General features: G+C 45.9%; 2 protein-coding genes across 8 annotated transcripts in view; one reads left to right on the forward strand and one right to left on the reverse strand.

Moving 5' to 3' along the window:
- Positions 1-1549: 1549 nt before the first annotated feature.
- On the forward strand, positions 1550-8746 carry LOC118210557 (leucine-rich repeat-containing protein 3-like). Of its 6 annotated transcripts, none has more exons than XR_004761876.1 (3): positions 1550-1989; positions 4917-7481; positions 7569-8746. XR_004761876.1 is itself a non-coding variant. In XM_035386824.1 (2 exons), exon 2 carries the CDS (start codon positions 5125-5127, stop codon positions 5959-5961), a length of 837 nt encoding a protein of 278 aa, XP_035242715.1. In that variant the 5' UTR covers positions 1550-1989; positions 4917-5124; the 3' UTR covers positions 5962-8746. The 6 variants fall into 6 exon arrangements, 2 of the variants coding, with proteins under 2 accessions (XP_035242715.1, XP_035242717.1); XR_004761877.1 differs by having other exon boundaries at positions 4917-7394; XR_004761878.1 differs by having other exon boundaries at positions 4917-7365.
- A 2187-nt stretch (positions 8747-10933) lies between these two features.
- col2a1b (collagen, type II, alpha 1b) overlaps positions 10934-23978 on the reverse strand; it is a 77100-nt gene continuing 64055 nt past the window's right edge. Inside the window, exons 42-54 of one of the 2 annotated variants that reach the window (XM_035386850.1) lie at positions 22792-22953; positions 21402-21509; positions 20882-20989; positions 20219-20272; positions 18876-18983; positions 17042-17095; positions 15656-15763; positions 15201-15254; positions 14562-14669; positions 13622-13910; positions 13134-13321; positions 12435-12677; positions 10934-11395 (exon numbers count right to left, since the gene is read on the reverse strand). In XM_035386850.1, coding sequence (XP_035242741.1) covers positions 11249-11395; positions 12435-12677; positions 13134-13321; positions 13622-13910; positions 14562-14669; positions 15201-15254; positions 15656-15763; positions 17042-17095; positions 18876-18983; positions 20219-20272; positions 20882-20989; positions 21402-21509; positions 22792-22953 — 1731 coding nt within the window. In that variant the 3' untranslated portion in view covers positions 10934-11248. The remainder of the gene's footprint in view (positions 11396-12434; positions 12678-13133; positions 13322-13621; positions 13911-14561; positions 14670-15200; positions 15255-15655; positions 15764-17041; positions 17096-18875; positions 18984-20218; positions 20273-20881; positions 20990-21401; positions 21510-22791; positions 22954-23978) is intronic. The other variant, XM_035386851.1, reaches the window with a different exon arrangement.

Below are 23978 nucleotides of genomic sequence, written 5' to 3' on the forward strand. Positions count from 1 at the left end.
GAAGCTATTTGCATTTGGTTAAAATGCACGTTCTCAGCTTTTTTTTGGGAATTTTAATATATTTTGGTTTCACCATGTAGCAATTACACGACTTTATATACATAGTCCCCGGGGCACCATTATGTTTATCACATATAAATATTATGTAAATGAAAGTAATCATGTTTAGTACTTTGTCGCATGTCCTTTGAGTGCAATGACTGCTTGGAGTCTGTGACCCATAGACATCACCAGCTGCTGAGTATCTTCTCTGGTGATGCTCTGCCAGGCCATCTGCAGCTCCAGCTTGTATTGGGGGTTAGTTGCTGAACTTTTCATTAAGCATATGAAACACTTGTTCATTTGGATCGGGCGAATGACTTAGCCAGTCAGGAATTTTCCTGCTTTTAGGCTTGAAAAGCTCCTAAGCTGCTTTGAGCAGATAAAATGCTTCTGTACACTTCAGAAGTAATCTGCTGCTGTCAGCAGTTATGTCATCAGTAAAGGCAAGTGAGTCAGTACCTGCGGCAGCCATATGTGGCCTATCCATAACACCCTCAAAACCTTGTTTCACAGATGGGGGGCGGGGGGGGGGGGGGGTTCTTTGGATCTTGGGCAGTTCCTTTTGGCCTGAACACTTTGCTCTTGCCATCACTCTGATACAAGTGAGTCTTGGTCTCATCTGTCCACAAGACCGTTTTCCAGAACTCTGCGGGCTCTTTTAGGTACTTCTTCACAAGTTGCAACCTGTTCATCCTGTTTGTGTGAATAACTAGTGGTTTGAATCTTGAAGTGTAGCGTCTGTATTTTTGTTCGTGAAGTCTCCTGTGGACAGTAGTTTCTGACACATCCACACCTGCTCACCTATGTGTTCTTGCTTAACAATGTACCAAAAAGTTTTTGGTACACCCAATTTTTGGCTACATCGCTGGCCAATTTATTCAGATTTTTCAGCCTGGTGATGTCCTGCTTTACTGCCACTGACACTTCGTTGGTCCTTGTGTTGGGAGACAACTGCAACAGAAACAGCTGAACAGCCAATTGTCCAATTACTTTTGGTCCCCTAAAATGGCCGCACCATGTACAAAAAGGGCTTGAATTCCCACAGATATAGGTATAAATACCCACAAATTAATGCTAACATTCAGCACTTTAATCTCGCATTCATTGTTTCATTTCAAATCCAATGTGCACTGAGCCAAAACAACTAAAATTGTGTCTCTGTCCAAATACTTACGGACTGCACTGTGTTTATAAACTATTTTTTTTTTTAGCTTCATTGAATTTCCGAAACTTGGGAAGCCCAAAGCATCGGCCTACTTTTATACCAACGTTAAATGGGAGATATCAAAGCAATTATACCTGTTAGCATCCTAGATTATAAGGGGCGCGCTCTCACTTTGTTGAATTATGTTCATTCACAAACGCGCGCTAAAAATAGCCTACAACCAGTTTTACAGTAGCCCACCACATTCGCTGAAACTACGGCGGTCTCTTTAAATGTGTGTGTGCGTGCGTGCGTGCGTGCGTGTGTGTGTGTGTGAGAGAAAGAGAGAGAGAGAGAGGTGCGAGCGGGCGAGCGGAGGGGGGTTGGGGGCATTTAGGATACCAAAAGAAGGGATGGGGAAGAAAGATATTTAGCGCTGTACATTTATCATTCCACTGAGCCGCTATGCAATACAAACATTTACATTATCGAACTATGATTGAACTCATATATACGTTTTGAAGAATGGTTATTTGTGATGAACTCAAATAACAATTGGTCTTTTTTTAAACGAAACCCCTTCCGTGAAGATGGACCCTTCATAAGCGTGTCGTTCAAAAAAAAAAAACAGGTGCTTCACTCTCCCATTCTAGATAATAGCGGCTGGCGAAGTTGTGATTTCAAGGTGCGATCTTTGGAGGAGCTGCACCTGAAATAACGGAAGCAAACTCGCAGCCCGCGTCATATATGCAAGACTGATTCAAACAGTGGAGGAAGAAGAAAAGCGCCGTTCTATACCGAAGGTAAATGTTTGTCGCCGTCTATGTCTATAATTTATTGTAAAGTGCTTATGATTACGGTAATCATAACAATAATACACCGTAATAATGGTAATATCATTGCACGTTCCAAACGGAAAAATGTATATATTTTTAAAATTGTGTTCACGTTGTATTAAAATGTACATTTGTTAATAACTTGCTGTTTTGGTACGCTGATTATTATTACTGTAGTTGACTAGCCTTAGACCTGTCTTTATTAATTATTTAAGAATAATGTGAGTAAGAAAGAATAGAAGCGCATTTACTTATTTAATGTGAACAATATTCGCCGTTGAGCTGTGGAAATTGTGAAGGAAAGTTTGACTGAACCAACTAATTGCCTGGACTCGATTCAGTTTGACCTACTTACTCCAGTGCACATACAACGATGGGCTTAGCATCGTTCAATAAAGCCAAAGTGACCGCCGCCCGAAAATAAAGAGATGATCTGAACATTAGTAGCCCGTGGACACGGGAATTAAAAAATAATAAAATTATGGCAGGTGCATTGCTCATACCAGCCCGAATAGCTATATCAGCCCCTGAGACATGAACGTGACTACAGCCTTATATGTCACAGACACTCTGTAGCCCACTTGCGGCTAGAGCCGTTTCAGAGTGAAAAAGTGAAAATTTGCAGGGAGCCCTACAGGCGTGATCACCTGGAGGGCAGAAATAGGTCACTGTGCTGCGGGAGAGACGTGATTAGGTTTTTCTCTCCAACCCCATTTCTTTGCAGCTGGCTGCACATATATAAAATACAAGGTAGCCAGCGTGTTGTCTTACAGAGCTTCGTGCGAACGATGACTACCACTGTCATCAACACCACTAACAACAACAATCATCAGAGTGAACCAGGTTTTCCATTTATTGGCGCTCATTTCGCACATCTGGGGGCAATTCATGGAGGCTAGTGCAGCAGTCTATGGTAGGTAGTCAAAATATATCTTCCCTATATTAAACTTTAGCATTTATTTGCAACGAAAGACAAGAAAGTAGTTGAGAATGGCCAGGGGAAAATATGGAGAAAATATGCACATCTACAGAAATAGGCTACCGACCGTGGCCTATAATCTTGTGTATTTGCTGTCATTGTGTCTTGTAGACGTTTAAAGATCGATGTTCTGTTCTGTAGTTCTGTAAAAAGCGGTGCTTCGGTATTGATCCACGCTCATCTTTTCAACTATTTGCTGTATGATGTTTCACGGCGGGAATCGCATTAAATATGCCGTGGTTGGAAACATATAAATAAAATGGACCGATCGATAAACCGATAAAATAAGATATAGGTTCTGTGGAGGAGTGTGAAATCGCACGGATTATGGAGGTCAGAGATGTAAGTGGACAATTTTTAAGACTTTCCTTAATATTGAATTAAACGTGTTCACCAGCTGTTTTCACCAGCTGTTTTCTGCGTGTAAACAAGGTAAACATTTTGTGATATAAAATAAATATTTTATTGATATTTTATTTTATCTCACATTCATTTAAAATGTTGTCTTTCTGTTGCTGACTCGTTCCCTCTTCCTGTTGTTCTTCACGGAGAAAAAAGCATCAATTCCCACATTAAACTGCCATGGAAGCTAAACAATATAATGGGTAACATTTTGCAATAAAATAATTAACTAATGTAACTGGTAACTACTAACTTGTGAGAAGTTAATCTATACAGCTTTTAAAATGTATTTATTACATTTGTTCATGTTTCAACTGCATTAGTTAATGTCAATTCATTAAAAAAAAACTAAAAAATAAAACAGTTTTTTTTGTTAATGGTTAACTAGGCTAATTATAAGTTCATCCTTTATTTTGCTAATGTATAAATAATCATGTAACTGATACATTAGTTAATGTATTTGTTATCTACTAACTAATGAAAACTTAATTTCATGCGTGATGTATCTGTACATCATTAATTCATGTTAACAACTACATTACTTGTGACCTATATTATTTATATGATCTGGTTGTGAAGTGTTACCCTAAACCGTAAATACATGCTAAAACAGTAAATGGTAAACAGTGTAATTGAGCATGGTTAATTTAACTCTGAAACAGTTTATGAGTCTATGAAGGACGAAATGTACTCTGTCACAATTGAGTATTTTACGGAAGATATTTTTGAAAATATACAAATATGCAAATACAGGCTATCTTGAGTAGACTATTTATTTTAATTTTAATTGAATTTGGATTCCCCTTGAACTCTGGTACTCTTGTACGCTCTGCTTGCTTGTTTCTGTTTAACCAGCATGATTATTTGTGCAAATGCATCACAGGAAATGTTCAATCCGCATAATATTCTGTGAAAACGCTGGAGTCACTTTTAGTGCTATTATAAGAGTGCACAGGCCATGCCAGATCTCAGACCCTCATATCATCTTTTAAGTTCAGTTAGGAGCTGATTTTGACAGGTGAAGCCATATCTTCCTCAGCCAAAGACACTGCCTTTTCTACATGGCTAGTCCAGACAGAGCGGACGTAGATATTTATAAAAGAGACTGAAACTAATAAAAAAAGTAAACACCTGGGTGCTTTCCCTTTAAAGGGGTAATAACATTGCCACCTTCGCTGTAGATTGCCCTGGGGAGCTGTTTTAGCCCTTTTCATCATTTAAACCCACACTGACTGTGGGTAGAGCAGCGTTCTCCACCCTAGGGCCACACCTCCACCCTGCTGGTAGAGCAGTTCTCCACCCTAGGGCCACACCTCCACCCTGCTGGTAGAGCAGTGTTCTCCACCCTAGGGCCACACCTCCACCCTGCTGGTAGAGCAGTGTTCTCCACCCTAGGGCCACACCTCCACCCTGCTGGTTGGATATCATTTAAACCCACACTGACTGTCCCGCCGCACCAGCTGGGTAACTGCTAACGTCAGTCCTGACGGTGTCATTTCCTTCCTTTCTGCAGCATCCCCAAACCAGACCCACGCCTCCACCCTGCAGGTAGAGCAGCGTTCTCCACCCTAGGGGCATACCTCCACCCTTCTGGTAGGGGCGGTACGCTGACACCGTTTACCTCCTGAGCGTGCGAGCGTCAGCCTCCTCCCCTCCTCACGCCGACCCCCCCTCCGCCCCCCCCCCTGGATCCGCGGCGTGTCGGCGGCTATGGTAAGGCCATGCGGGCCGGCCGGGGGAGTGGCTGCCGTGACCGTGGCGACGGGGGGCGGGGCCTGCTGCTGTTGCTATGGCTGTGTAACGGGGCGTGGGCCCAGTGCCCCGAGCGCTGCCACTGCAGCTGGGAGAGCGGCGAGGTGCAGTGCACGGACGCCGGGCTCCGGGACGTCCCGCGGGGGCTGCCCGCCGACACCGTCTCCCTCCACCTGGAGCGCAACCTCATCCGCAACATCCCGGAGGGCGCCTTCCGGGACCTGCCGCACCTGCGGGACCTGCACCTGGCGCACAACCGCATCGAGTCGCTCTCCTCGGGGGCGCTCCGCCACCTGAGCGCCGAGCTGCGCCTGCTGGACCTCTCGCACAACCGCCTGCGGCGCGCCAGCCGCGAGGACTTCGGCCCCACGCGCGCCAAGACCCGCCTCTTCCGCAACCCCTGGCACTGCGACTGCGCCCTGCAGGAGCTGGTGGAGGCGCTCAACCTGGAGCCCGAGACCGTCAACGACATCGTGTGCGAGAGCTCGGCGCGGGGCCTGGGCGAGGGCGGGCGCTGGGAGGAGGTGGGCGGGCCCGGCGGCGGGGGCGGGGCCGGGGAGCACGCCGGCCAGCCGCTGGTCAAGCTGCTGGACTCCGGGGTGAACTTCTGCAGCATGCAGCGGAAGACCACGGACGTGGCCATGCTGGTGACCATGTTCGTCTGGTTCTTCATGGTCATCGTCTACGTGGTCTACTACGTGCGGCAGAACCAGGCCGAGGCCCGTCGCCACCTGGAGTACCTGAAGAGCCTGCCCAGCCCGCGCAAGACCCCCACGGAGACGGACACGCTCAGCACGGGCTTCTGAGCCGCCCCAGGCAGCCCGGCGTCTCCCAGCCTCCCCTCCTTCGGGCTGCTCGAACTGCCGGACCCGTCAAAACACGTTTCCGGAACATTCTGGACAGATTGCCGTTAGGTTCCCCATGTAGACTGTGGGATGAATGGTCATGACCGGAACATTTCCCCAAACCGTTCTTGGAACATTTTTATTAACAGGTTCTGCCGCGGAGCAGAAAGTTGTTTTTTTTTAATTTAATTTTTAAAAATAAAATTTCAAGAGATATCCAGGAAACTAAACAAAAGCTAATTTGTGGAATGTTTCCCCATGAAACCTCTCGGAATGTTTTTGGGAACAAGAAACTTGCACTCAACTCTTGATCACAAGATTGCCGTGTATGTAGCGAGTGACAGATTCTAAATCGCATCTGTACTGACGGCAGTCACGAGGACAATGTGAATGACCCAGACTGTGACCCGGTGGCACCCTGATGGTGTAAATCCTCACCCAGAATCCTCTCTGTACCCGGAATTTACATACACGCACCCTGAGCAGGACCAGAGAGGAGACGGGCTTCGTTTTTGGACCCGCAAGCCTTCCAAGCACCATAACAAACACACTGAGCACAAGTCCACTCAAGCAATCAATACGAATGTGATTGCGCTGATTTACACATTTGTTATTGTAACCCAGGAAATGTGTTTCTCTCGAATCGAGTTCAGCCACCAATCGTCTCTAAATAGAACGAGCAGTAGTCTGACGCGCCCCAGTGCTGAGTGGGCACCTTGAAGTATACTGCAGTCTCGGGGACAGAGATATTAATACCAGATTTAGAACTGACTCAATAATTAAATCCCCTGTCTTTTCAAAATGACGTTAATGATCTCTTTTTTATTTTTTTTCGGGATGCCTGTCCGTCGATCTCTATTAATGTTTTTGTGTTGCATTTCATGAATCGGTTCTAAAAACTGGCAGTTAAGGACTGTGGGCATTTTTATAGCTGTTTAAATGTTAATTTGCCCTGCAGTCTGTCTTACTGCCGTGAGCTCAAACACCCAGAATGCCCTTTGCTATAAAAAGATGGTGGTGTGAAATGAATGTACATTCTGAACGGTGTGTTGCTGTCGCCCAGAGCTGAGTTTGGTTATGTACACAGGGTGTGTTCGGTTATGTTTATGTACACAGGGTGCGTTTGGTTATGTTTATGTACACAGGGTGTGTTTGGTTATGTTTATGTTCGCAGGGTGTGTTTGGTTATGTATGCAGGGTGTGTTTGGTTATGTATGCAGGGTGTGTTTGGTTATGTACACAGGGTGTGTTTGGTTATGTATTCAGGGTGTGTTTGGTTATGTATGCAGGGTGTGTTTGGTTATGTACGCAGGGTGTGTTTGGTTATGTTTATGTTCACAGGGTGTGTTTGGTTATGTATGCAGGGTGTGTTTGGTTATGTTTATGTACACAGGGTGTGTTCGGTTATGTTTATGTACACAGGGTGCGTTTGGTTATGTTTATGTACACAGGGTGTGTTTGGTTATGTTTATGTTCGCAAGGTGTGTTTGGTTATGTTTATGTACACAGGGTGCGTTTGGTTATGTTTATGTACACAGGGTGTGTTTGGTTATGTTTATGTTCGCAAGGTGTGTTTGGTTATGTACGCAGGGTGTGTTTGGTTATGTATGTGGGGTGTGTTTGGTTATGTACACAGGGTGTGTTTGGTTATGTATTCAGGGTGTGTTTGGTTATGTATGCAGGGTGTGTTTGGTTATGTACACAGGGTGTGTTTGGTTATGTATTCAGGGTGTGTTTGGTTATGTACGCAGGGTGTGTTTGGTTATTTTTATCTACGCAGGGTGCGTTTGGCTATTTTTATCTACACAGGGTGTGTTTGGTTATGTTCGCAGTGTGCGTTTGGAAATGTACGCAGGGTGACATATTGTACGCACAGCAAGCACTTCTGCCATTTCCAGTGATGATATTCGCACTCCAAATTTAGTTCCTACTTAACAAGTGATTGTATCCAGGCAGATTTACATGTACTCCAATTACTCCCAAAGATGGTTGCCGCTCCAGCACTGATGTCAAACGCGTTGTAAACATTACACATCATGTCTAAGTAAAATAATTGGAGAAATTAATGAAATTAATGAATGTTAAATCACGTTAGCTGTGTGTCCTGTTAGCCAGTGGAGTCTGTACATGTGCTAGGAGAGGGTAACTGTGAATGTAGTGTTAAACGTTTCTCCGCATTACGTCTGTCTCCTTGTCGTGGTGAAGAGTACATTTTAGGAAACATGGCAGAATCGCCGTGTGTACCCTCCCGGCCTCCCCTTGACGGGACCTTGTCGTGTTTTCTGTACGTGTCCGGGTCCGAGCGGCTCCGAAGCAGCGAACGTAGCATTATTATACGGCAGCGATAGCGCTGAGCAGAACACCAGCTTTCTACCCCGGCTAATTCTGGCCGGATGCAGCCGGGCCGCTCAGCTGCGAAACGGCGCGGTTAGCGCCCGATGCTACATTAAGGTGTCTCATTTCCTCGTGGACGCCCGCGAACGCTCGGGGGGCTGATTGGGCGTTTGTCAGGCCTGCAGGGGGCGGCTGTGCAATCTCCCTGGAAGACGGGCGCGGCCCGGCGGATTATTCAGCCTGAAAATGGGCTGTTTTCCCCCCAGAGCGTCCCTCTGCAGGTCTTTCCTGTTGCAGCTAAATGTCACCGTTCGTTTGCATCCCCTAGCCAAGATGTACCTTGTTGGGTTTTGTCCAGATCACAAACTCATTTTTTTTTGTTTTGGAGATCCAAAAAAAAAAAAAAAAAAAAGATACTATCTGGCTCAAACGAGAAAAAAAAAAAAATCAGGAACTGGAGAGAGACCCCTTTTTGTGTAATTTTTTAAATTAAAGTTTTTTTATTTGTGTTTTTGTCCTTGTGATTCTTTCCTGCCTTCCAAATTTATTCCAAAACGTTGATCTATTAGAGATTACATCATAATATCACAGAAATAATGAAATTTAAATAAACTCTAAAAAAGAAAAAAAAAAAAAAAAACAGAAAAAGAAAAGAAATGTGGCTCTGGTTTGTTTATAGAAATGCTTCTTCCTTTTATTTCTGAGGAGAAAGATCTGTTGCGAAGATTGAAAAGCAGAGATACAGGATGACAGAATGAGATTGCACGATTACGGCTGATCGCAGTGGACCACCGAACCCGTTCCTACTCTACCATGCTTAAAACTTTAAAATACAGGGAAAAAAAGCATCTATTTTACATATACAAAGTAGCAAAGGATTTCACTTCTCGCTTGTTTTCTCGGGCCTTTCACTTCTTACAAAAAGAATCATAAAAAATCTGATCCACCCAGGACCCTCCCGCACTGGCAGTGCGAGTGACCCAGTGTGATCAGAGCCAAATCTGATCCACCCAGGACCCTCCTGCACTGGCAGTGTGTGTGACCCAGTGTGATCAGAGCCCAAGCTGCCTGTGCATCTCAGCCGAGCTGATCCTAGATCAGCCTCTCCCTGCCCGGATCACGACCTCGGCCATCACGAGCGACAACAAAAAGCTGATCCCAGAACAGTGCTCCTGCTCTAATAAGGCAGGGCACAGAAGCCGATGGTGTTTCTTTTTGGGAGGGGAAGGAACGTCCCACCAATGGCTTGGCTGAAAACAGGGTGAAGAAGGAAAAGAAGGAAAAGAACAAGCAGCTCTTTTCCTCGAGCATTCCGCCCTTTCCTCTCCCGAGAAATGACACCGAAAAATAAATCAAATAGCGACTTCATTGTTACTTGTTTTTTTCTTTTATTTCCAATTTACATTAATTAAATCCGTAACAAAAAACAAAAATCATGATCATGATCATAATAATAATATTATTATTATTATGAATAATAATAATAATAATATTAATAATAATAGAAAATATACACACCCTCACACTAGGAGAAGCGCACCTGCCCTGATTTTTGGGAGCTCTGTCTGCAGTGAGAAGAAGGGGCTGGTGTCACATGACTCAGCTCAGGGGGCAGGACACCAGCAGAAGCTTGGGGGATCCCCTTCAGGTCCCAAATCTATCCGACTGTCAAGGCAGGGCAGGGCAGGGCAGGGGGGTGCTGTGTGTGAGGGGGGGCAGGGTGGGGTGGGGTGGGGTGGGGTGGGCGTGGGCATGGGGCAGAGACTAAATTCTAGAAGTCATAGCACCGTCTGAAAATGGGCCAATCAGAGTGGAAGCCCCAAAAAGCTTCAGAAATAACCAGCTTGGGCTCAGCATCAAGGTTTTCTTCGTTTTTCGTTTTTTTAGCGTGAGGTAGCTTAAAAAATGATTATAATTCAAACAAAACAATTTTTAAAAAAGTTTCTAGTTGGGATTCCAAATTCAGGATGTCTCACTCAAGGAGAGGCAGAGCCATATTTTGTAGTGGGGTGGGGGGGGGGGGGGCATTGAAGGAAATAAAATTTTTAGCACACTGAAAAAAAAAAAGCCGAGATTGAATCGTACTTTCCAAAAAGTGTATATATATGTATACACACACTTATACGTATATATACATATATACATGTCATTATTAATCAGTATCTGGTTGTTAAAAAATACAGACTGTTTTACAACAATAGCACCATTGATTTTATTATAATACACAGTAATTTTTGATACACACTGGGTGGTAGAATTAGGAACACCTGCACTTATTACAATGACGGATATATTTTTGGTATAATTTCAGATATGTTAATTTGGAAGGGGGGGGGGGGTTTGGGCTGAGGTTACCACTGTATTTTAGTGTGCAGAGGGTGGGGGGGCCACGTCCGGCCCCACCAAACCTTGGACCCCAGAGAATGTTCTAAAGATTAAAATAAATAAATATCACAGAGCCATGTTCTTTTTTTTTAACTTTCACATTTTCTCTCTTTCAAATTCCCACCTTTTTCCTTTCATTTTCATACCTTCTCTTATAAAACGGGGGGAGAAGGAGGGGGAGGATGGGGAGTGTTGCCCAGGGTGGGGTGGGGTCGGGGTTGGGGGGGGTCCATGGGAAAAGGTGGGGGGGGGGATCTGAGGATCAGGAAGTGGTGGTGCTGCTCGATCCGTCCCGGGTGAATATTGCTGGTGCTTTTCAGTGCAGATATCCTCGGAGTACAACTTGGAAAGTACTTTTTACCTTTTTAAAAAAAGAGTCTTGTTTAAAAAAAAAACAAAACAAAAAAAAAAAAAACATAAAAAAACAAACTATCTGGATTTTTCTTTACTTCTTTCATCCTTTCCTTGGAGTGTGTGTTTTTATTCCTTTAGATGTTTTGTGTTTTATGTTCCTCGCCGTTCCTCTCTTCTACAAGAAGCAGACCGCGCCGACGTCGACCCCGAACTCCTGGTCCGCTCCCCCGATGTCCATGGGCGCGATGTCCACAATGGGCAGGCGAGAGGTCTTCTGCGTTTTGTACTCGATCACCGTCTTGCCCCAGTGGCCCGTGTGCTTCTGCGGAGGGAAGAAGACACAGAGATGCTGAGGAGCGCCCCCTGGATGCCGGAGTGTGTTATTCACCCCCCTGTGCAGCTCAGCCGAGGGGTGGGTACACACCGAATTCTGTTCTGCTTATCCCTGAACGGTCGTATTAGTTAAACATTCACACAGCTTTAAAGAATGTACGCTAAAGTGAGAGTGCCTGGATCTGGGGCACAGTAATGGTCTTTAATTAGCTGTCAAATTTCATGAACAAAAAGATCAAAGACACCAGAGAAATGGGCTAATTAAGGAGTTAAGAAATGAGTGCGTGTGTGTGTGTGTGTGTGTGTGTGTATGGTGTGTGTGTGTGTGTGTATGTGTATGGTGTGTGTGTGTGTGTGTGTGTGTGTATTGTGTGTGTGTGTGTGTGTGTGTGTATGTGTGTGTGTGTGTGTGTGTATGTGTGTGTGTGTGTGTGTATGGTGTGTGTGTGTGTGTGTGTGTGTGTGTATGGTGTGTGTGTGTGTGTGTGTGTGTGTGTATGGTGTGTGTGTGTGTGTGTGTGTGTGTATGGTGTGTGTGTGTGTGCGCGTATGTGTGTATGTGTGTGTGTGTATGGTGCGTGTGTGTGTGTATGTGTGTGCGTGCGTGTATGGTGTGTGTGTGTGTGTGTGTGTGTGTGTGTGTGTATGGTGTGTGTGTGTGTGTGTGTGTGTGTATTGTGTGTGTGTGTGTGTATGGTGTGTGTGTGTGTGTGTGTGAGTATGCGTAGGTGTGTGTGTGTATGGTGTGTGTGTATGTGTGTGTGTGTATGGTGTGTGTGTGTGTGTGTGTGTATGGTGTGTGTGTGTGTGTGTGCGTGTATGGTGTGTGTGTGTGTATGGTGTGTGTGTGTGTGTGTGTGTGTGTGTGTGTGTGTGTGTGTGTGTGTGTGTGTGTGGGTGTGTATGTGTGTGTGTGTGTGTGTGTATGGTGTGTGTGTATGTGTGTGTGCGTGTGTGTGTGTGTGTGTATGTGTGTGTGTGTGTGTGTGTGTATGGTGTGTGTGTGTGTGTGTACGCGGCTCCCTCACCTTGCAGCCGTCCTCCAGCACGCTGTAGGTGAAGCGGCTGTTGCCCTCGGCGCGGATCTCCACGTCGTTGGAGCCCTGCAGCAGCAGGGCCTTCTTCAGGTTGCCGCTGGCCTGGTCCATGTAGGCCACGCTGTTGCGGCAGTGGTAGGTGAGGTTCTGGGCCGCCTCCGTGGACAGCAGCCTCAGGAAGGTCATCTGGATGCTGGCGGTGCTGGCGGTCAGGGTGTCCTCCCCGTAGCTGAACTGCAGGGGGCAGCGCAGGCGAACAGTTACCACGTGACCAAGGGGCCAGAGAACCCAAGTGGGCCATGAGTACGCACGGTAAGACTTCACTGAACACGCAGACCTCAGATTAACCCGCCAGCTGTGAAGCAGGAAGCCGCCATTTCCCTCTATCAAGCTCCTCAGAGTTACCAATGCCAAACTGGGACATGAAACAACAACTCTCACAAAATGAGAGGGAGCTATTCAGAAAAGGCCAGCATAATGCGACTGCGATTCTATTCAATAAAGGATCTCAATTCTTAGAACTGGGACATTTCTATGTTGCTTTCAAGGTTCCAAACAGTTATGCACTGCCTCCATTCTTGTGTGTGTTGAAGGTTCTATTGTCCTTTACTCGCACTCCACAGACTTCACTTTTAAATCCTGCCCACCGTGAGAGATTTGACAGTGGAATTATGGGAAAGGGCGACTCACGTGGAACCCTCCGTTCATGGCCTCTCCGAACCAGATGTGCTTTCGGTCCTTGCTCTTGCTGGACCACCAGTTCTTGCGCGGGATCTTGGACGGGTTGGGGTAGACGCAGGTCTCTCCCGTCTCCATGTTGCAGAAGACCTTGATGGCGTCGATGGTGCAGCCCTGGTTGGGATCGATCCAGTAGTCTCCTGGAAGACGCACGCGCGTGCGAGAGAGGGCAGGATCAGTTCCACACGCGCCTTATTGGTCAAAGACCTTCACAGAATGCATTTGAGAACAGGTAGTAGAGTTGTGAAAATGAGCTTATCATAGCATTGTTTTGTGTTGCGTCTTAAAAGAAAATGTTTTGTCCCCCTCTGTCCCCCCTCTTGCTCTTTCTCTCCCCCTCTCTCTCTCTCCCCCTCTTGCTCTCTCTCCCTCTCTCTTTCTCCCTCTCTCACTCTCCCCCTCTTCCTCTCTCCCCCCCCCCCCTCTCTCTCTCCCCTCACCGCTCTTCCAGTCGGGATGGCAGAGTTTGAGGTCCCTGCAGGTGCGGGCGGGGTTCTTCTTGGAGCCCTCGGGGCTGCGGATGTTCTCGATCTGGCTGTTGAGGGACTTGAGGGTGGCGTCCACCTCGGCGTCGTGCTGGCGGAGGTTTCCGGAAGCCTGGTCGGCCCTCATGTAGCGCATGGGGTCCGGGCCCTTCTCCGGCTGGGACAGGCCCGCGAAGGCAGACATGTCGATCCCGGGACCTGGGGGGCCTGGAAGGCCGGGGGGGCCAGGGTTACCAGGAGGACCCTGAGAAAGAGGTGGGGGGGGAGAACACAAACATTATTGTTATCAAACATGATTATTGTTCTTCTAGTTGTTGTTGCTACTATTGTTGTTTTGTGCAAATGACTTTGGCAATACTCATACTAATAAAGTTTATTTGAATTAAGAGGATTGTTATATTATTAATATAATCATATTAATATTATTATTATTCATTTTGAATCTTTACTATTATTATTATTATTATTATTATTATTATTATATATTTTAAAAGGTAGTTGCTATGGCTGCAATTATCCAACGATTTTGGGGCAAAGTTCCCATAATAGATGAGTGGCCTTGTCTTCGTAACACTTTGGCCTATTGGCACCAAACACGTGCTTGCAATGCGACCTTGGGGGCACAGATGAGTTTTCCTGAAATGTAGTCACCTGGGGGTGCTATACCACAAACAAAAATATTACTCAGCAATAAACTCCATTTTTTGTCCAAACTTGTTGTGGACCATTGCAGTAAAGGATCTTCTCAAATTGCGTACCTGTTTTGTTGACAGGGTTAAAGGTCAGGGGTCTGCTCTGTGTATTTAACAGGGGCTTACGGAGGCGGACGGCACGCATGCGTGGACACACTGTGTATGACTGTGGTCGTGACTGCGAAAAGGCAGCGGGCACTCACAGAAGGACCAGTCTCTCCAGAGCGACCGCGAGGTCCAGGGGGTCCGATCGGGCCCGGCAGACCGTTGGAACCGTCTTTTCCAGAGGGGCCGACGGGTCCAGGGGGTCCCTAGAGACACGTGAGACAAGCAGGGTTACAGACAGGACCTTCTCTTGCTCTTTAGTCAACCAGCGGAGGTAAGTGCCAATGCCTTTGGCTGTTCATCCACATCACATCACATCACATCGCACTGCATTACAGGCACTTAGCGGACGCTCTTATCCAGAGCCCCTGGCACAGCTGACAGTCTCCCTGTACAATCCATTCATACAGAGAGATATTTACTGAAGAGATTCAGGATATGTACCATGATCAAGGATACCAGGCGAATCGAACCTCGAACCTAACAGTTAATCATCATGTTACACTGCCACCCCCATGTACAGGGAAGATCAAAAATACACTTCGTTACAAAAAAAAAAAATCTTTCAAATAAATGCATCATAAACTAAAATCGAAACGGTGGAGGTGTACATCCTGCTTTGCAGGTGTCATAGAGGTAGAATCCACACAAAAATAAGTGAGAAACCTGTATTACATATAAAGTACATGCATTCGTACATAATGTGCGTATAGTAAATGCATAATGTCAGTACTCACTCTTGCTCCACTGGGGCCAGCAGGTCCAGCAGCACCCTGGTCACCAGGCTGACCCTGAGAGAGACAAAAAAAGGATTATACATGTCCTGTCACTATTACACACGCCCTGTTATTGTATAAATCAAATTAAACTATATGGGGTGAATGGCCTGTTCTCCTCATTATGTGTTCTTATGTTCTTATGCTCTAGATGGGCTAAATGGCCTGTTCTCCTCATTATGTGTTCTTATGTTCTAGATGCGTTGAATGGCCTGTTCTCCTCATTATGTATTCTTATGTTCTAGATGGGCTAAATGGCCTGTTCTCCTCATTATGTGTTCTTATGTTCTAGATGGGCTGAATGGCCTGTTCTCCTCATTATGTGTTCCTGTGTTCCAGATCGACTGAATGTTTTGTTGTTGTGCTCTTGTGGAAGTCAGCAGTGCAGAGAAAGGGCAGGAAGTGTGTTGACTCACGGGAGGTCCAGGCAGGCCCTGAAGGCCGGTGAAGCCTCTGTGGCCCTTCTGTCCTCGCTCTCCGCCCTCGCCCGACTCGCCCTTGTCTCCGCGTGGTCCTTGGGGTCCCTGTGGAGGGAGGGGAGGGAGATGAACCTGATTGGTTAAATCTGTTCCTGGAGTACGGATAGTGACATATGCAGGTAGTCTGGCCTCGGTTGATCTGGTCGTGCTGATCTCACCTTTGCATTAGACTGTGTAGGACTTCACATATTAATTAGGAGCAGCTTGTGTGGGTCAAAATCACAGGAATATTTGCGATCATAATGACTGTTCCAACACCTATAGGAATTTCTTGCACCGGGATATCATCATAGTGTGGGGACAGTGTATGTTGTATATCATAGTGTGGGGACAGTGTATGGTGGATATCAGTGCGGGGACAGTGTATGTTGTATATCATAGTGTGAGGACAGTGTATGGTAGATATTATGGTGTGGGGACAGTGTATCTTGTATATCATAGTGTGGGGGTCATGTATGGTGTATATCACTGTGGGTGGACAGTGTATGGTGTATATCATAGTGTGGGGACAGTGTATGGTGTATATCACCGTGTGGAGGTAGTAGATGGTGTATACCGGTGTGGGGACAGTGTATGGTGTATATCAGTGCAGGGACAGTGTATGGTGTATATCATGGTGTGGGGACAGTGTATGGTGTATATCATAGTCTGGGGACAGTTTATGGTGTATATCATAGTGTGAGGACAGTTTATGTTGTATACCAGTGCGGGGACAGTGTATGGTGTATATCATGGGGTGGGGACTGTATCTTGTATATCATAGTGTGGGGACAGTGTATCTTGTATATCATAGTGTGGGGAACATGTATGGTGTATACCACAGTGTGGGGAGAGTGTATGGTGTATATCACAGTGTGGAGAGAGTGTATCTTGTATATCATAGTGTGGGGAACATGTATGGTGTATATCACAGTGTGGGGAGAGTGTATGGTGTATATCACAGTGTGGAGAGAGTGTATGTTGTATATCATAGTGTGAGAACAGTTTATGTTGTACATCACAATGTGGGGACAGTGTATGGTGTATATCATGGTGTGGGGACAGTGTATCTTGTATATTATAGTGTGGGGACAGTGGATGGTGTGTGTGATAGTTTTAGCAGTGTGTGGGTGGAATGTGAGTAGTATATTATAGTATAACAGTGTGTGGGTGGAATGTGGGTAGTATATTATAGATTTAGCAGTGTGTGGGTATATGGGGGTAGTATATTATAGTTTTAGCAGTGTGTGGGTGGATATTGGGTAGTATATTATAGTTTCGTTGTGGGTGGTATGTGGGTAGTGTATTATAGTTTCATATATCGGAGTTGACTGGGACACTCACAGCCATTCCTCGAGCTCCAGCAGGTCCAGGGGATCCTGCAGGTCCTTGTGCGCCCTGAAAGTGCACAAACAGGGTGAGCCACCGCTCAGAAATGCACCCCGTCTCCGAACAATAGCACAACAGCAACGCCCCCCCCCCCCCCCCCCTTACATTAGCAGAACAGAAATGCACCTCGTCTCCTAACATGAGCACAAGGTCAGCTGCCACATAGAGGCTCACTGATACATCCTTATCAACAGAGATCAATATAACAGGACCTTACAAATCCATTTATCTGGAGTAATGCACTGAGAAGCCTTTATTAATATATTTAATATACTAGTAGAGAAAAAAACAACACAGAAACATTTATTTACCGTATGGAGCGATACATAGATATTAGAAATACGAATGAAACACATTTGCCAATTATTTGCTCTTCATTCTGCCGATAGTTGATGCTGAACCCCTGAATTCTCACTTCCCAGAAGTGTTGGTCTGTTGGGTCAGGTGCACTCAACGACATCCCCAAACACGTTCTTCTCCTGCAACAACTAATGTTGCCAGGATGTAACAGCCCTCACTTGCATCATTTGAAATTTCATATTTCCAGTGAGTGTTTCATACTTTTCACACTAAGAAAATCCACATTCTTACTCATTGGTCTCAAATTTGTTTTTCTATCACTCTTAACAACAATTTTTCTTTTCTTTCTACACTTTCTACAAGTGACCCCTCCCTCCCTCTCTCTGTTCGGGCAGCTTTTTAGACACCTTTTTCCCTTGGGGTCTTTCAAACTCCATTTTTAACTTGTTTGCAGGCCCCCTCAGGCCCTCACAGGCCCCCTCAGGGTCTTGCAGGCCCCCATAGGCCTGTTATCTCTCCCATGCAGACGACTTGCTTCCTGCTCCGGCCTGATTGTCTTTTTCCCGCGAGAGTCTGCCTTCCTCTGGGAAATCTCCTCCCCGAGCACCATCCCCATCACGACCTCATTTCCTCTTGTTCGCTTCGTTTCGGTTCATCTCTCTATCTCTCCCAATCTCTCCAGTCAATCACTACCCCCCCGTGCCAGATCGGAGGTGTCCCTTTCAAAGCAGGGGTGGGGAACTAATTCCCAATGAGCCAAATCTGTCATGCATTCCACTCTTACAGTAAATATCTGTATATATATATATCTATTGTTGCATATATTCCAAAAGTCATATGAGGGGATAGGGGAAGGGGGAGGGGGGAAAGGAGAGGGGAGAGGGGAGGGTAGAGGGGGGTGGGTAGAGGGGGGTGGGGGGATAGGGGAGGGGGGAGAGGGAAGTGGGAGAGCTAAGGGGAGTGGGTAGAGGGGGGTGGGGGGATAGGGGAGGGGGGAGAGGGAAGTGGGGAGGGCAGAGGGGGGGTGGGGGGGATAGAGGAGGGGGGAGAGGGGAAGTGGGAGAGCTAAGGGGAGTGGGTAGAGGGGGGTGGGGGGATAGGGGAGGGGGGAGAGGGAAGTGGGGAGGGCAGAGGGGGGTGGGGGGGATAGGGCAGGGGGGAGAGGGGAGAGGGGATATTGGAGAGGGGAGAGGGGATGTGGGAGAGGAGAGGGGAGAGGGGACAGGGAAAAGGGAAGGGGAGGGGGAGCGATAGGGGAGAGGGGATGTGGGAGAGGAGAGGGGAGAGGGGACAGGGAAAAGGGAAGGGGAGAGGAGGGGGGGCAATAGGGGAGAGGGGATATTGGAGAGGGGAGAGGAGAGGGGACAGGGAAAAGGGAAGGGGAGAGGAGGGGGGGGCAGGGGGATGATAGGGGAGAGGGGATGTGGGAGAGGAGAGGGGAGACGGGAGGGGGGAGGTAAGGGGGGGCTGGTTGGAAGGGGGTACTCACAGACTCTCCTCTGTCGCCCTGTTTGCCTGTGGGGCCGACGGGACCTGGAGCACCAGTACCTCCGGGGGCTCCCGGGGCCCCAACAGGACCGGTGTTACCGCGATCGCCCTATAGGGGGAGACACATGAGCCAATCAGACGGGACATGCCACAGAGTCACATGGAAACAGGAATGACCCACAGTCAGCACTGAAACCCATAATACAGAACTCCCTATGAACCATTCAGAGCAAAAATCTGAGACTCCTTTGGCTGTTTTTAGATGGGTTGTCTTCACAGAAGCGTTGTAGATCTCTGCTATGCAGAACATCCCATAATAAACACTAGTTTATTTATTCTACTGTAATGAACAAATGAGAGCCCGGCAGAGGAAAAGGCTGGGAGGTGCAATTACATGCAGTTTAATGATACAGGGCTGTCTGTAAACATGCCATTTAAAAGACCCCGTGCAACTGCACATTTTCTTACATTTAAAGTGTTTTAGCCGCCAGATAAACCTCTATACTTACATAAAAAAGATAAAAATAAAACTTTAGATGTGAAGTGGGTAATTTCTAACCACGAGAGCTGGATGTCTGACACGATGTTTTCGTTCTACATATTTACTTCGTCCTCACAGGCAGAACTCTAACCATGGCTGCTGATTGGTTAAAATGCTCACAGGTAACCATCTAACCAGTTCTGCTGATTGGTTAAAATGCTCACAGGCAGAACTCTAGCCAGTCCTGCTGATTGGTTAAAATGCTCACAGGCAGAGCTCTAACCAGTCCTGCTGATTGGTTAAAATTCTGACAGGCAGAACTCTAACCAGTCCTGCTGATTGGTTAAAATGCACACAGGCAGTCCTCTAACCAGTTCTGCTGATTGGTTAAAATGTAAATCACCATGTTACTTATGGAAGCAGTACCTGCTATCTTGTCTCTTCTGGAGAAATAAAATTAGATCAGAATCTCAACTGATTAAAATAGGCTTAGTGTCACTAGATTTGCTTTCTTTGGTTCTTTATGTGCAACTTTAATAAAAAGCTGACTTGATCACAGACAGATTTATTTTTAACAACAAGAGTAAAGTAAAAGTCATTTATTTAGCACAGTTAGAAAGCAAGCAATTGCTTTTGCAAAGTCATTTGCGGGGAACAGTGGTGCAGTTCTTCCAGGCTGTTGGCCATTAACGCTACCCGGGTGCATTTATACAGTTTCCATTAACCAATCAGGAGCATTTACATGACATCACTGGCATATAACATAAAAACCAACCATCAGTCAAGCTGACCTCCAGTGAAAATGCACAGCACTGCTATAACACTGCTATGACTGTGTGACTGTACGCATGCAGGAATCTTACCTTGATCCCAGTGGCACCATCTCTTCCAGGGGGTCCATCTGACCCAGGGTTTCCCTGCGAGAGAACAACACACACTTAATATAATATAATATAATATAATATAATACAATACAATACAATATAATATAACACACTATAATACTATATACTACTATATAATACTAATACTATAACACAATATGATATCATATAATATAAATGTAATATAACATACTTAAATATAATATAATATAAATATAATATACAATAATTTAATATAAATATGACATAATATAAATATAACATAACATACTTAAATATAATATAATATAATATAATATAATATAATATAATACAATACAATATAATATAATATAACACACTATAATACAATATACTATAACACAATATGATATCATATAATATAAATGTAATATAACATACTTAAATATAATATAATATAAATATAATATACAATAATTTAATATAAATATGACATAATATAAATATGACATAATATAAATATAACATAACATACTTAAATATAATATAATATAATATAATATAATATAATATAATATAATATAATATAATATAATATAATAGGTGGCCATCATTATGGGCCAGAGACTTGACGGGGTGACACAGAGTACTTTTTCCCAAACAGGAAGTGCTGGCACCGACCTCTCTGCCAGGCTCTCCAGCAGGTCCTGTGAGTCCGGGGGGGCCGACGGGGCCGGGGGGGCCGCGGTCTCCGCCTCCGCCAGTAGCTCCTTGTTTGCCAGGTTCCCCCTGTGGAGACAGGACATGCTCCGCGGTCACCCACAGAGGGCCGTGCTGGCGGTACATCTGCCACTAAAACCTGACTGGGACCGCGAAACGCCGGCGGAGAAACGCGTCGTCTGACACAATACTGAAGACGCTTGATCACGAAGCAAAGCGCCGAAAACCTTTCAGCATGTTCGGCGTCATTTCAACGATTTTATGAGTGCTTCGCAGCTCGCCAAAAAAAGCTGTTAATTAGTCATGCCACGCGCGCTATTTTTGGTTTGTCGTTTTGAATCTATAAATAGAAATGCAAATATTTTGTCTGGAAATCACACCTTCAAGTATGTGTGAGTGTGTTTGTGCGTGTGTGTGTGTGTGTGTGGGTAAACACCAATGGCATGGTATTACTGGAAAATGAACAGTATGTACTACTCACGGAAGGTCCCGGAAGGCCAGGGAACCCTCTCTCTCCACGCTGCCCAGGCAGACCCACAATACCACGCTGTCCAGCCAGACCCTGGGGTCCTGATGGCCCGTCGGGACCCTGAGGGGGATGACAAGGAGGAGGAGAGGAGGAATTAGTACACACTGCGTGGTAAAGATCCTGTTTCTGTTCATACTGTGTGGTAAAGATCCTGTTTCTGTTCATACTGTGTGGTAAAGATCCTGTTTCTGTTCATACTGTGTGGTAAAGATCCTGTTTCTGTTCATACTGTGTGGTAAAGATCCTGTTTCTGATTCTGTTTGTGTACATACTGTGTGGTAAAGATCCTGTTTATGTTCATACTGTGTGGTAAAGATCCTGTTTCTGATTCTGTTTGTGTACATACTGTGCGGTAAAGATCCTGTTGATGTTCATGCTGTGTGGTAAAGATCCTGTTTCTGATTCTGTTTGTGTACATACTGTGCAGTAAAGATCCTGTTGATGTTCATGCTGTGTGGTAAAGATCCTGTTTCTGATTCTGTTTGTGTACATACTGTGCGGTAAAGATCCTGTTTATGTTCATACTGTGCGGTAAAGATCCTGTTTGTGTGTATAAAATGGCACTGAGTGTTCATTCAGCTCTGTTTCTGTGTATAAAATGGCACTGAGTGTTCATTCAGCTCTGTTTCTGTGTATAAAATGGCGCTGAGTGCTCATTTAGCTCTGTTTCTGTAATGTGAATGATATTTTGGTTTAATGAATGCCACAAAGGAGCACAGCTGAACTGATGGGGGACAATAGGAGGGTGACAGGGGCATTATGAGGGTGATGGGGGTATTATGAGGGTGATGGGGGTATTATGAGCATGACGGGGCATTAGGAGGACATTATGAGGATAATGGGGGTATTAGAAGGGCATTAGAAGGGTGCCTGGGGTATTAGGAGGGCATTAGGAGGATAATGGGGAGCATTAAGAGGGCTTTAGGACGGTGATAGGGGCATTAGGAGGGAATTAGGAGGTTGATGGGGGCATTAAGAGGGCATTGGGAGTATTAGGAAAGTGACGGGGTATTAGGAGGGTGATGGGGGCATTAGGGGGGCATTAAGAGGGTGATGGGGTATTAGGAAAGTGATGGGGGTATTAGGAGGGTGCTGGGGGCATTAAGAGGGCATTAGGAGGGTGATAGGGGTATTAGGAGGACATTAAGAGGGTGATGGGGTAGTAGGAAAGTGATGGGGGCATTAGGAGGCTGCTGAGGGTATTAGGAGGGCATTAGGAGGGTAATGGGGGCATTAGAAGGGCATTAGGTGGGTGTTGGGGGTATTAGGATGGCATTAGGAGGGTAATGTGGGGCATTAGGAGGGCATTAGGAGGGTGACAGGGTTAGGGTTGGGAACTCACAGAGGGGCCATCCTCTCCCGGCTCTCCCTTCTCTCCTGGGGCGCCTGCTGGCCCACGCAGCCCAGCGTCTCCCTGACGACCGGGAGGACCACCGTCACCACGAACACCCTTGGGACCGTCTTTACCAGCAGCTCCCGCAGGACCAGCAGGACCCGGGTTACCCTGAGAGGGAGAGAGAGAGAGAGAGAGAGAGAGAGTGCATAAATATGTGAGCTACAAACATAAGCGGATGTCTCTATTGAAGTTGATATTTATGTCATACAGAGAGAGGGACATTTGCACAGTACCGCTAATAACCGCCACGTTTATTAAATAAAACTGTTCAATGCTAAAAGTTTCAATTCTTTACATTAGCACATCATTGTCAACTAGCTTTGAATAACTGCAGTTAGCTAAGACAAGTAATCTTGTTCTGTGACTAAAAACAACTCAGAAATGGCCTACCCACTCAGAATGACCTGCAGCTCAAACTGGCCTACCCACTCAGAATGACCTGTAGCTCAAACTGACCTACCTGCTCAGGATGACCGGCAGCTCAACCTGGGCTACCCACTCAGAATGACCTGCAGCTCAAACTGACCTACCTGCTCAGGATGACCTGCAGCTCAACCTGGCCTACCTGCTCAGGATGACCTTCAGCTCAAACTGGCCTACCTGCTCAGGATGACCGGCAGCTCAAACTGGGCTACCTGCTCAGGATAACCTTCAGCTCAAACTGGGCTACCTGCTCAGGATAACCTTCAGCTCAAACTGGGCTACCTGCTCAGGATAACCTTCAGCTCAAACTGGCCTACCTGCTCAGGATAACCTTCAGCTCAAACTGGCCTACCTACTCAGAATCACTGTCAGCTCAAACTGGCCTACTCCCTCAGGATGACTGGCAGCTCAAACTATCAGACTAACAATGCTCCTTTGATATGCTACCTTGGCAGAAATGCACAGGGTACTGTGATATACTGCACATTGACATTGTTAAAAAGCGAAATAGAATATAACTACCAGCAACCATTAAAATTCTGTAGTGCTGTAATTTGCCATAGAAGTGAAAATCCACAAAAAATGTTTTCGCTATAAGTTGAAATATTTCACAGATTCAGTCCCTGATTGGAATCTGTCATTCCAGAATATTAAGGACTCAATTAGCCTTACTGTTCAACAAATGGAAGCACTTGACCCTAACTGGTTCT

This window comes from Anguilla anguilla, chromosome 13 (genome assembly GCF_013347855.1).
Source record: "Anguilla anguilla isolate fAngAng1 chromosome 13, fAngAng1.pri, whole genome shotgun sequence".
Taxonomy (NCBI): Eukaryota; Metazoa; Chordata; class Actinopteri; order Anguilliformes; family Anguillidae; genus Anguilla; species Anguilla anguilla.